This window comes from Lagenorhynchus albirostris, chromosome 2, assembly GCF_949774975.1.
Source record: "Lagenorhynchus albirostris chromosome 2, mLagAlb1.1, whole genome shotgun sequence".
NCBI lineage: Eukaryota > Metazoa > Chordata > Mammalia > Artiodactyla > Delphinidae > Lagenorhynchus > Lagenorhynchus albirostris.
Genome location: NC_083096.1, coordinates 101315210 through 101329115, shown reverse-complemented (window position 1 = coordinate 101329115; position 13906 = coordinate 101315210). Strand labels below are relative to the sequence as shown.

The 13906-nt window shown below is 33.6% G+C and overlaps 1 protein-coding gene and 1 non-coding gene across 6 annotated transcripts in view; one reads left to right on the top strand and one right to left on the bottom strand.

The window, feature by feature from the left end:
- Positions 1–13906, top strand: part of PTBP2 (polypyrimidine tract binding protein 2) — an 80393-nt gene that overhangs the window by 33386 nt on the left and 33101 nt on the right. For all 5 annotated transcript variants that reach the window (XM_060139530.1, XM_060139529.1, XM_060139531.1 and 2 more), the window contains exons 4-6: positions 6721–6893; positions 7847–7990; positions 13655–13819. In XM_060139530.1, coding sequence (XP_059995513.1) covers positions 6721–6893; positions 7847–7990; positions 13655–13819 — 482 coding nt within the window. The remainder of the gene's footprint in view (positions 1–6720; positions 6894–7846; positions 7991–13654; positions 13820–13906) is intronic.
- Positions 12501–12602, bottom strand: LOC132516543 (U6 spliceosomal RNA). Its single transcript, XR_009539370.1, has one exon. It is a non-coding gene; the product is annotated as a U6 spliceosomal RNA (small nuclear RNA).

Here is a 13906-nt window from a genome sequence, read left to right as displayed (position 1 = left end):
GTCCCAAACTTGAAACAATCTAAATGTCTATCAACAGGAAAATGGATCAAGAAGTTAGTCATACAGTGGATTACTACTTATTAAGAGCAAAAGAATTACTATTAATACATGTAGCAACACAAGTGAATATTAAGAAACGTTATATGAAGCAAGAGAAGCCAGACGCAAAAGAGTATATACTATGTGATTCCTTTTCTGTAAAGAGCAGATAATTAATTTTCAGTATAGAAACCAAAATAATTGTTGCTTGTGGGTGTTGGGGATTAATAAGTATTAGGACATTTTCTGGGGTGATGGACATGTTCTTTGTCAATGAACAAAGCTGTAAAATAAATAACAATTTATTTGAAATAGTAGGCTACCTGTGGAAACCCATCAGCTACTTGTAGAGTTCTGTCTTTCTGCAATGTAAAATGTGAGAAGGGGAATGAGTAAAAATGTCCTGGTGGGCAGGGGTCTGGATATAGGATTTGACTTGTTGTAATAAGGAGATTGGACTTCACGATATTTACACTTAGAAAGGATTTTTGTTCCATTTGCATTTTTTAGGGGGCAGAGGGGGGTTACTACTGTACATAGGACAGTTTAAAACTTTACAATAATTTGCTTTAGAGACACCGAGGTCCTGAATTTTAGAGTCTCAGGAGTAGAATATGGAGAGAATGATATATGAAGAAATTAGACAATTTCTGAGTTATTTAGAAGTAGACTTTGGTAGAAGTATTAAGAGTTTCGGCCTAGAATCACTGGGTTGATGGATAGTAGTTCTATTAACAAAGGGAGCAAAGTAGAGAAAGTGATTTGTTTTTGTTGAAAAGAAAGAACAATCTGTTACTGTTTTCCTTTTTTTTAAAGTATGTTTAGGAATGATAATGTACTTTGTGACTAAAGAATGAATCAAGTGTTTTTGTAGTGATGGAGTAAAATTTCTTAAAGCCTGTTTCAACCTAAGAAGTTTATATAGATTCAATTTATTTTACCTTTTTGAACAAAGGAAACATTGAGTTTTAAAATTGTTCTGTGTTTTTCCTAACATAGAAAGATGAGAGTCTGTGTATGTTCAAACAGACCCCAATTTGAATAATAAGACCTTTAAAAACCAGTGACTATACTTACCTGGACAAATATGCAGTTGTCATCCAGATGGCTCAAAAAGGGACTTTTACAGACAGTATTACAAGGACATTTTTATCATTATCAGATACAAAACAGAATTTCATTCTTACATTCCAGCTTTTCCCAAAATGTTTCTTCTGACTTCACTAGAATTCTTTTTCCAACAGCATCTATCTCAACAGCCTTTCCCTGTCCAGACTTTCTTTCTCTACACGTATATTTGTGTCAAAGAAAAAAAGAATTTTAGAAGTGAGAAAAGTTAATGTTATTAGAAACTTAGTCTTGGGGAAATAATCTTATTCAAAACTATTTTGTAATAAACTAATTCCTTCTTTAGAAGCGTAACATTTCAAAGACACAGCTCTAACTAGTATTGGAATTGGATTTTATTGGAAGGAATTTTTAACTCTTTGGAAGTGGGGAGGAGGCTTGACAATTGTAAGATATGGTCTCTCTTGAGTCCATTTTTTTATAGGTGTGGAAATGGAATACCTCTTTAAGTTAGGTATACATGTTTCTGCCAGTGCTACTGCTTTTCTTTAATATCAGTATTATTGCTGAAAGTATGACTTTTTCTCTATGTAAAAGAACTGAAATCATTTTATAGATTCTGTTACATGTTATTCAGAATTCTCTGAGATTTCCAATTAATTTTTACATACAGACATTTTTGATAAGTTATTTCATTTTTTTGTAATACTTTGAGACTATTCCAGCACGTTGTTTCAGTTTGAATGTTTATGAGGGTCCTAACAGCATGTCCTCTTGCATAGAGGTGTAGAGGTAATGTGAGCCTTCCTCTAATTTAGTGTAACCTTCTATATTTTTCCAGCTCATGCATAAGTTACTTTTGACAACTAGGCTATGCAGCTACTCAGAAATGCAGAGTTATAGGCAGCTTTTACAGTAAACCTAGTAAGATTTTTTGTGTGTGTGCGGTGACGGTTGGAGTTAACTAAAGCTAGTAGAATAACACAAGTATTCTCTACCTGTATATACCTACGTTTCTGGTTTAACTGTTCTTTGAAATTTCTGTTTTCCCATATAGAATGCAAAGAGTATGAGCATTCATTTTTCTTAGCTCAGATTAACTTTATTTTATTTTTTTGTTTTTCTAAAGCCAGCAGCTTGTATAACACTGTGCTTTGCCCAGAAGTCTAACTACAACTGCTTGAGAGTAAAACTGCTTTGCCTCTCAGTTATATTTTGATAAAGGAAGTTACGAGTGCTTTTTATAAATGCTTGCGTCTGGAAGAATTGGAGAATGAGAATGTACTTATATTTTGTTAAAATAGTTTTCACTGGACAGATGAAGTAAAAAGTTTTGAGATGTTGCACTTCAAGTTGGTATATACAGTTGAAAGTATAGAACTAGAAATATTGGTGAATGAGTGGGACTAAAATAATAGACATAAAATAGAAGTTGATTTTTGAAACCCCTTACTGGAGTGTCTATATGAGCAAGTAAAAATGGGAACGACTTGAGACCAGAACACGTTGGGACAGTCCAACCATTTTGGGAAGTAAATGAGTTAGCAGAGGGGTCAAAGCAGGTATCAAATGAGTCAGGGAAGTAAGGAAACTAGAAGTAAGTTATTAAGGATGCTGTGAGAACAGAGAGATTTGGTAAGGTTGAGAGGGCTCACAGCTCTTCCGCCACAGGTGGATTTAACAAATTACCCAGGATCTTGGTGAGACCCTTTTGTGTGAAAACTACAGTTAAAAAGCCAGTAGAAGACAAAAGTCAGTCAAAGAGAAAAGAGATGGACTGGGACTGTTCAAAAGTGAAGATGTTCACTTTAGAACTGAGGTAGAAAACTTTTAAGTTTGTATTGGAATGTTCACTTAGAAACAGTTTCTGTGTCTTGTTTTGAATTTGTGAGTAGAAGAGCTCCATTAAGCCAAAGGCTTTTTTAAGAAGGCATATATGGAAGACAGTATAAAGATTTCTACAATTTATATGCAGCTTACATGCATGAGTAAAAGCATTACTACATCTGTTGTTGAAAAACAGTTTTTAAAATTCTTTAGTTTTACCTACCTAAACCGAAGTTTCTGTCTGGAATTACCTGGGAAGTGTAAGGGAAAGGATTGTGGAAAGAAGTCCAAATTATAGTACTTTGTCTTCTGAAGAATCATAGATCTGTAACCCAGAGAGACCCCATCTTCCTTACTTCTCTAATAGGGTCATAAATGGCCTACATGTTTCATAAGTTGAGGCCACACTTTGTTTTATTTATTTATTTTTGGCTGCGTTGGGTCTTCATTGCTGCACGCGGGCTTTCTCTAGTTGCGGCGAGCAGGGGGCTACTCTTCGTTGCAGTACACAGGCTTCTCATTGGACGGCTTCTCTTATTGCAGAGCATGGGCTCTAGGTACGCAGGCTTCAGTAGCTGTGGCATGCAGGCTCAGTAGTTGTGGCTCGCGAGCTCTAGCGTGCAGGTTCAGTAGCTGTGGTGTAAGGCTTAGCTGCTCCGCGGCATGTGGGATCTCCCGGACCAGGGCTCGAACCCATGTCCCCTGTATTGGCAGGCGGATTCTAAACCACTGCGCCACCAGGGAAGCCCCAAGGCCACACATTCAGTGCCCTTTCTCTTTTCCAGGGTTGAGGTACTTTTATATATGAAAGTCAGCTTAGTTTTATTTAAAGAAATCATCATTTCTCAATTTTACATTCTCATAGTATCATTATTTAAAATTGAGACTTTCATAATATTTAGCACTAAAATATGAATATTTAATAGCCACCCTTTCTGAAGCTATTAACTGAGAGGAGTATCAAGTAGTGTAAAGACAGAGTGTAAATGTTGTTAGTTACATGGCATTTGGAAGAAAAGAACAGATCTTCTCTAGGCCATTATATATTACCTGAAGTTTGTCTTTGTAAGGGTCCTCCTGTAGTAGTGGGTTGAGACTACAGACTATGGAGTCATACTCCTGAGTTTTAATCCTTTTCCTGCCATTTTCTGTCTTTACCACTTAGTAACTCTGACCTTGGGCAGCTTAAGTACCTCTCATTTATAAATGGGATTGATGGGTTATAATAGCAGTCTTAAGAGTTGTAAAGTGCCTGGCATGTAGGTTACTTTCAGTGAATGTTAAATATCAACGCAAAAGAAAAGTACCTTCTTTTCTACAAGTTATTTATCATCTTCTTTAACTGTGAAAACTGTCCCATCTACCTTTTTTACTCAGTTGTTTTACTCACCATCCACTGACAAGAAATCATCCAACACAAATTCAAAACAATAAACTCTTGTATTCTTTTAATAATAGGTTTAGGCAGGTTTTTGCCTTTTGGGAATCATATTCTAAGAATCATTTGAAAAGGGAAGCATTTTTTTCGCCCTATATGTGTAGTGATGGGTAGTATCTTTATTGTGATTTTTTTTTCTTGCCTTTTTCCCTAAAGGAAAAACAGAAGTTTGCTGTTTGAGTTTCCTGATATCATAACCTATAATTCATGGGACTATACGTTGGACTGAATTATTTGTTCTTGTTATTCAAACAAATGAATGAACAAGAACACAGTCTATCAGATTGCTTTGCTAAGAAAAGGCCTTAGAAGAATATGCATTTGTATGTCAGTTATATGTTTTAAGGTATATGTGTATTTTTTGATTCCCTGCAGTATCATTTAACAGACCCAATGATGATTTTGTTAAAATAAGATGCCACCAAATAGGAAATTCAGCCTGTTTCTGGTAGGTTCAGGTGCCTGTGCACATAGATGTTTTCCTTACTTATGAAAGGAAGTGTGGAGAGCTTTTTGTAGTTCTTCTTATTTTTGGAATGATGAAGAGCTAACCAGCAAGATTTTTCTGGTAATATATTCAGAAGCCATAGCTTACTACTCTTCTGTACAGAGTCAACTTAAGGGAATTTTTAAATGCATTGGCTGTTCGTTCATGTATATAAACTTGAGTGAAACTGTTAAAATATGACTTAATTGACACTTTAAGTTATACTTATCAGGTGAATTCACATATTATCTCTGATCATCCAGTAAAATCACTACCACATCACCCTCTTCCAGTCCTCTGCTAAGTCACTTTTAATCACATTACTGTGCTTTACTTTCTTCATAGCACTTAGTACAACAGAAAGAAATAAGAAATAACCAAGTGGAAAAAAGTATTACTTGTTTCATTATCATAGTCTTGCTAACAGCTGAGTTTCTGGCATGCATAAATGCATTCATTCAACAAGCATTCATTGAATAAGCCTCAAGCCAGGCACTGTGCTAGGTGTGGTGGACATAGAGAGAAATAAGACACTACCTCCTCAGCTCTGTAAACAACTAATTTTAATACAGTGAAACTTAAATGTAGGAATAAAACGCCATAGGAGCTACAAAAAAGTGCTATGGGAAGAAATAGTTCTCCCCAGAGGTACTAGAGAAGTCTTGACTATAGAGATGATTTTTGAGCCAGTTGTGAAGGAAAGGCGTTCAGCAGGTGGAGAAAGTGGGGAAAATCACTATAAGAAATAATCTGGTTCATGTACTGGGTAGTCCATCTCTCCCACTAGACTACAGGACAGCATCAGGGATCTTACTGCTTACTGTTCACCGCTGTACCCCCAGAACCTAAAGAAGTGCCAGACATATTCTTGGTAACTCAGTAATGTTTAAAGAATTAATGTTTGAATAAATTTTGAAGGCACTTAGAAGATCCCGATGGTCTTAGAATTTTATAGATGGTATTGAATGTTTTCTGGGGGTGTACTGTAAAGTACCAAAAATCATATCAAAATGGAGTATACATGCATATTTCTCACTGTGTAAGGATTCTTCAAGTTAGTTAGATTCTCAGAAATATCCTTGAGTTCTTAGAAGATTAAGAACCACCAAAACATCACATATTTTATTGATTCTTTAGTAAGTTTGGATTTTGGTTTTTTGTTTATTTTGTGTGTTTTGGTAAAGCTTTGGAATAAAAGCAGGCAACTAATTTGTTGTTTAAAATATATCACTTTAAAGCTCAGAGTAACAGAATAAGATAATCAAGTCCATGAGTGATTTATAGTAGATTTTGATAGTGACAAAACATTTTAGGTAGAGGAATGTGACCCATAGTGTGGAGCGACTGCATAATAATTTTTACAGCATTGCCTTCTTTGATTCCATTTTTTAGCACATTTTTCAAATTGAACAATTTAGAATTTCTCAGGTAAAATTATAATTAATTTTTGCTAAGTCAAAATTTTCACTTCTTTGTATTTTCCTTAGTCTTAGACTAAGTCTTAGACTCCTTATTAGTCTCTAATAAGATCATTGAATTGTAAGATAATTGTGTTCTATAGCCATTGACCATTTCTTTATGAAATTGCATTTTAATGTTTTTGATTATCACTTGCTACTCTTTACATATGCTATCCAGAAATATATTTACCCAATAATAATCTTAATTGATGATTTCATTTAGTAGTAATTGGTGGATATGATTTTCTGTTACTTTGCAAACCTGGTTTTTGAATTTTTAGGAAGTATCCCAAGTATGCTCAGCTCTGTTTTTAAGTTCTTTATTAAAGTTTGTTTTGTGATTTTTTTATGCAGATAAGGAAAATCAATATACTAAAGACTGTTTCTTTAATGTCTTTCAGCCAATGGTAATGATAGTAAAAAATTTAAAGGAGAAGATAAAATGGATGGTGCTCCTTCTCGTGTACTTCATATTCGGAAATTACCTGGTGAAGTGACAGAAACTGAAGTTATTGCTTTAGGCTTACCTTTTGGTAAGGTGACCAACATCCTTATGCTGAAAGGAAAAAATCAGGTATATTTCTTTCAGGACTTATAAAATGTTAAGCCTCAACTATCTAGCAGGTGTGAATTAGCTGTTGCCTGATGAAAGGATAGTATATAGTAGGTTACTTTTCTTAAAGAACATGACAGAAGTCTTACTCTGACTTCTCCTTGTAGCTGTGTTTGGGAAACTAATGGTAGGGAGCTAAAATGAATAAGTCACCGTAGTTTTCAAATTTTGCCTTTTAAATTCCCTTTAGGACTCTAATTGAACTACTGGTCAATGAGATTGTAGGAAATACAGATGAAATACTTCTTTTATTGTGGCTTTGCTCTTTGTAATATCGGAAATCAGTAAGGACACTAGCAGCATCTTATCCTTTAAGCTTATCCCAGGGAAATATTTATCTGATAGCATTAGAAAAAGATAGTCATTAGTCCCAGATATTCTATATTGAATAGTTATACCTGTAGCAGTAGGGTCCAGGTATATTAAAAATCAAATTTTGTTTTAAAGTTTCTAATGATACCATTTAGAAGAATTTAGAGAAATTTAATGTTCTCTTAAATATAGTTAATATCACTAATATGACATTTAATTTTTTTCTTTGTTAAATTGTAAATGCTTTAAAAATGACTTGGTGTTCTCTTATGTTTTCTAGGTTAGGAGTGGTAAAATTCTGGTGCTGGAAAATGTTTAGATTTTATTTTCTCTAGCCTTTGTTGAAATGGGTACATTTGTAGTGTATGGAAAATCAGAGGTGGAAGTACTTTGTATTCTAAGAGCTTCTGAGTTTAGCTTTAATTGTATCTCTAAACTTCAGTAAGAGATTTCTAATTCTACCTACTAGAGCATCTAAATGTAACTTGAAAGGTTATATTCTAGATACTGATTTTTCTAATGAACCAAATAGATTACACAGATATTGAAGTTTATTTGAATTTGATTCATAATATTAAGATTTTTGCTATTTAAATTTTCAGGCATTTTTGGAACTAGCAACAGAGGAAGCAGCTATTACTATGGTTAATTACTATTCTGCTGTGACACCTCACCTTCGTAACCAACCGATTTATATTCAGTACTCCAATCACAAAGAACTAAAAACAGATAATACATTGAACCAAGTGAGTATGTGTAGGTACATAAATAAAATGGCCTAGAACGTATTAAGAATCTCATAAACATATTAGCAGAAAAAAAATTTTTTAACCATTCAGAAGATTTTTCTATGAGCATTTTCTTGTTTTTTGTTTTCTGGTTTTTTTGTGGCATTTTCTTGTAGCATGTTAAGTATTAACCATTATGTTAATTTACAGAAAGTATGTGTGGTCTCTTATTTTCATATTTTAAGTTAATACTGGATAAATTAGTTAAATAGCATTTTTTTCAGTGCTTTTAAGGTTCTGGTCAAAGTGTTCTTTTTCTTTGTGCAAATTAAAGTTTTTGTATAGATACTGTCTGAGGTAGGACTTAAGTATAAACTGTTTATGCAACTCTGCTGCTTAGACTTCAGTGTACGAAGTTCAGTCCCTTTGGTTATTTGACTTTTTATAGGTCTTAATTTCTTATGGAAAAACTCCTGCTGAGGATGTGTTAATGGTTTTCCTGGGGGGAAAAATGTAAGAATTGAGAATATATGTTGAGAATATGTGTTGATCTTTTAAAAATGTGATGTAGAAGATATTAATTATCTAAAATTATTTTTTTAGAAAAAGTATAAGAATGGTTTTAGATCTAAATACATAGGATTGCAATAAAAACTGGTCTAAAAGCTCTTCAAATGTAGTTTTTAACTAATTATATCTGTTTTAGTAAAATCTAAACTGTGGCTCTTATCAAAAATTAAATGGAAAATAATTTCTCATAGATTTTAACCTTTGTAAAAAATAATTTAAGGTCATTTTGATAGTTCATGAAAAATAAGCTTGTAAAACTTTTTGCCTAAAAGATAAGGCTAAAATTTCAGTTGTTTTTTTTAATTTGATAATTTTCATTTCTTTTGAACCAGAAGTTGTACTTCTCAGAATTTATCATGAGGAAATATACCAAAAGAAAATATGTATTCTCTGTTCTTTTTATTTAGAGTTTAAAATGGCATTTAATATCCCAATTTTATTTTACATGTTAGTATTTTCAGTAATTAGTGAATGCATTCTCATTTAAAAAGATTCAAATGAAAATGATGTGGAAAGAATAAAGATAAGGCATCTATAGATAGATAGATATATGTAGGGGAGGGGGATTTGTAATTTCAAATAGGATAACCAGTGGAAGCCCAACCAACAAGTGACATTTGAGTAACAAACTTCAAAGTGATTAGAGAATAAGGCACTTACTGAAGTCTTGGGTATGTTCCAGACATAGGGAGCAGTCAGTGCAGTGTTCTTATGTTGAAAAAAATTTTTTTGACAGCCATATTTTTGATTTTCAAAAGTTCTTCTTTTCTTTGATACCCTTTTTACCTCGTAGTTGGTCATTCTTTACAGTTACTAATTAATGGTATTTTAAAATACTTGACTGTATCTTTTACTTTCTTTAGAATTAGCTGTTACGTTTATCTTGTTCCCTCTATTCTTCTCTTCCTCCCACCCACCCTCATTGTCTGTTTATATTTCAGAATGGACAATTAGGTTTTATTGGACTTGCATGCTTTCCTTTAGAGTAAGGTAATGAGGACTTGGATACTAACCTGGGATCCCCCCCAAATGCCAGAGGTCTTTATTCTTGGCCTTCAAAACTCCTTTTAGAGTTTCTGTTCTTTTAAGGGAGTGTTTAGTTGTTGTTGCTTTTGTTTTTATTGTTTAATAATAAGTTGGTTGATGGTGAGGAGGAAGAGGATGTTTGTTAGCCATACTTTCTGTTAACCCTTTTATTTTCATTCTCCTTCCTCCTGTGTACCTACCAATTTCTAATTTGATTCCTATGGATGCTACCAGTGCAAACCCTGTTTTGCTACGTGTTCACTGTGTCTTCTGTCCATGCATTTTCTGAGTTTTGGGAATTTGATAAAATTATTCTGAGCTAGTGATAACCTTTTCTCTTCAGTATCTGCATTTATTCCATTTTGTACTTATTTATAGTCATTTTAATAGTGTTTTATAATAGAAGAGAGAAATGAATGTGTGTGTCAATCATGAATTCTTCCAGAACCTTTCATCAAATCAGTAGGTTCTGTGAATTCACTCTTTTCAATATCTGCCCAGTTTTCTTCTTTCTTGCTACTTCATTTGCTCAGACACAGTCATCTGCAGCAAATCCTTTTCATGCTCAGGGTAAAAGCCCTTTGAGATGAGTACTGTTTCTGTCTTATGACTACTCCCACCCTATTTTCCTGTGCTTCTATCCCAGTAGTAATTGTAGCGCCTATAACCTGGCATGCTTTCTCTTATTTTGTCTTTGGAGGCCATTGTGCTTCTGTGCTGTCACTTTGACCTGGAATATTGTGGCCTGCCTGCCTTTGTACCACCTTTCCATCCCTTACTTCACATGGCCACTTGTTAGACATCTTCAGGTTTCCCATTAGTTAGTTTCCTTGAAAGCCATCCTCTGATCCACAGAGTGGATAAGGTTTGGATTTAGAACCCTTAATACAAATGAAAATCACAGTGAGATACTGCCATGTATACCATACTGGATAAAATTAAGACCAGTAATACCAAGTATTGGAACAATGTAGAGAAGCTTGAACTTCGTAAATAAGTGATGAGAATGTAAATTGGTAGAATCATTTTTAAAACCTTGAAATATCTACTAAAGCTGAGCATATACATATTCTTTGACTTAGTAATTTTTACTAGTCACGTATCTGAGAAAATACATACATATGTGCATGAAAAGATATGTATAAGAAAGTTCATGGCACACTGTATGTAATAGCCCAGAGCTGGAAATGATCCACATGTTCAGCAGCTGTAGAATGTGTTATGGTATATTTATTCGTTGGAATACTGACTGGCAAAAAGAATGAACAAGCTACTGGTGTCTCTAGAACTTGGATGAACATCATAAAAATTATGTTTATTGGAAGAAGCCAGATCAAAGTAGAACACATACTATATGGTTCCATTTATATAACTGGGAGAAAGCATGTGTGTGGCTTCTGGAGTGTTGGTAATGTTCTATTTTTTTATCTAGATAGTCCTTTTACAGATATGTTCTATTTGTGAAATTTTATTGAGCTGTATATACTTATGATTTGTGTCCTTTTATGTGTATATGATTGTTTCAATATGAAGTTTAATTAAAATCTAGGTTGGCAAGCCAACTCTGCTCCATGAATTTTTTTTTTAAAATGTATGAAGAGGCTTCTCTGGTAGCACAGTGGTTAAGAATCCACCTGCCAATACAGGAGACACGGGTTCGAGCCCTTGTCCAGGAAGATCCCACATGCCGCAGAGCAACTAAGCCCATGCACCACAACTACTGAGCCTGCTCTCTACAGCCTGCAAACCACAATTACTGAGCCCACATGCCACAACTACTGAAACCCACGCGCTTAGAGCCCGTGCTCTGCAACAAGAGAAGCCACTGCAATGAGAAGCCCATGCACCGCGATGGAGAGTAGCCCCTACTCGCCACAACTAGAGAAAGCCCGCGCACAGCAACGAAGACGCGATGCAGCCAAAAATAAATAAATAAATGTGTTTATTTATTTAAAAAAAAATGGGGGAGGGAGATGCAAGAGGGAGGAGATATGGTGATATATGTATAGCTGATTCACTTTGTTATAAAGTAGAAACTAACACACCATTGTAAAGCAATTATATGCCAATAAAGATGTTAAACAAAAAAGCTACACATAAATGAGACCAAAAAATGTATGAGGTTACTTGTTAATGATAATAGAGAACGTAATTGTTAAGGTAAAAAAGGAAGATGGAGAACAGTGAATAGTATTGGAAAGAAAAGTATGCAGTAGATAAGTACTTAACATGTTTGTATGGAGTACATATATACATATATGCTTGTGTATGTAGGGAAAGCAGACAGGGTGACTGAGTTGCAGAGGAAACTTAACTTTTTATACTGTTTGGATAGTACACCATGATCAAGTGATTACTATTTTAAGAAGACGTTCCATTATTTAAAATAGCAGATGTTAGAGTTGTTCTAAGTTGTGATATTTCCATGCTTATTATAATAAATGTATATAAAGACATGTTCACTAATGAAGAAAGTGAACAGTGAGCTACTTGCAATGAGCTACTTAAAATACTTTATTTAAATATATATTGGGTTAAATATGTTCAGATGTTTAACAAACATTGCTCTAGAAATCTTTTTATCCCTCTTTTTTTATAACTATATTCTTTATAGTAGTGTAAATGTGCCCATTGTATTAAATATTTATTGTATGTTTCAAAATGTTGGATTTGAATTAACAAGTCACTTTAACATAAATTTATAGGTCATATTTTATTAGCATTTAGATGATGAAGTTTGACTAGATGAGTGTGTGATCTCTTTGAGTACCAAGCTATATGATTTCCTGGTTATATAATATTTCAGTGAAATGACCATCCTCCCACCTTTTTTGAGATATAATTCACATATACATTGTGTGGGTTTTAAGGTGATTTGATATATTTATATTTCGCAAAATGATAACCACCACCACATTAGTTAATAGGTCCAGAAAAAATGTGACACTTCATGATTTTGGGGTCATATTTGCATAGGGCCATGCTAATCTCTGTGTTGTTCCAGTTTTAGTATATGTGCTGCTGAAGGGAACACTGATCATTCCTTATTATCATAAATGTTCTCATTCTTTTGTATCCGCCTTCCTTTTCATTCATCACTATGCTCTGTTTATATTCCTGTTCATCTGCCAATACAACTTTTTCAAACTATAAAGCAGTGTAGAGGTATTTGTCATTATTATATCTAACAGTTATTTGCCTTTATATAGGTTTTCTGACCCCAGATAAGGTAGAAAGAAATTATTCCTTATCAGTGAATCTGTCAGTAATAATAGGAAAGGCATAATAGTAATAAAGGCAGTCTTTTTGGAACATTTAACATATGATTTAGTTGACAGATTTCCCAAAAATACTGTATTTTTTCAGTTCCATATATATATTTTTTCACATTTTAAAATCTCAGAAATCAAGATGTGTCTTATAATAGTTGATCTGTCATGGTTCAATTATAAATATCTTCCTAGTCCTACGTAAAATTATAGTGTATTAGATACCATAACATGTATGGAAAATATTCTTCATATTTTATTTTGAAGTATTCCTGAAAATTTTATGGCTTTGTAGTATGGTATACATCAATTTCTGTTCTAAAAATTTTGGTTTCAGAAGTTATGCTAGTATGAAAAAAAGACTTAATTTGTATCTGAATATTCTTCTAGGATTTATTGGAAATAATGTTTATGGGAGTTCTTTTGGATAATCTAGTAATCCCCTTAAGGTTTACTATGTGCCTTTTTTATGGAATGAATAATGTTAAAGTTTCATTGTTCTCTAAAAGTTTCTGTTTAAAACATTTTCTGAATCTGTCAGACTACATCTTGTTGTTTTGAGAGTAAATTACACTGACTGTCTTTCTTGTTCCACATTGGTCCCAAACCCTAGATAATTGTTTTAAAGTAAAATAAATACTAGTATAATACTTGAATTATAATCCTTGGCTCATGGCAGGTGCTCAAAAGTATTTATTGAGTGTTAAATTTTATTTAATCTATGTGTTTTAGAAAAGAATTTAATATTGTAACGTTTAGCAAAGTATAGGTGAAAATACCAGGAATGTTCCTAAAGTGCTTATCTTTCATTTTTTAGCGTGCTCAAGCAGTTCTTCAAGCAGTGACAGCTGTCCAGACAGCAAATACTCCTCTTAGTGGCACCACAGTTAGTGAGAGTGCAGTGACTCCAGCCCAGAGTCCAGTGCTTAGAATAATTATTGACAATATGTATTACCCTGTAACACTTGATGTTCTTCACCAAGTAAGTTTAGTTTAATTTGCATGTTTATCTATAAAACTGAGAAATAATAATACAGTAGATAAAATTTGTTTTGATTTTAATGTTTTA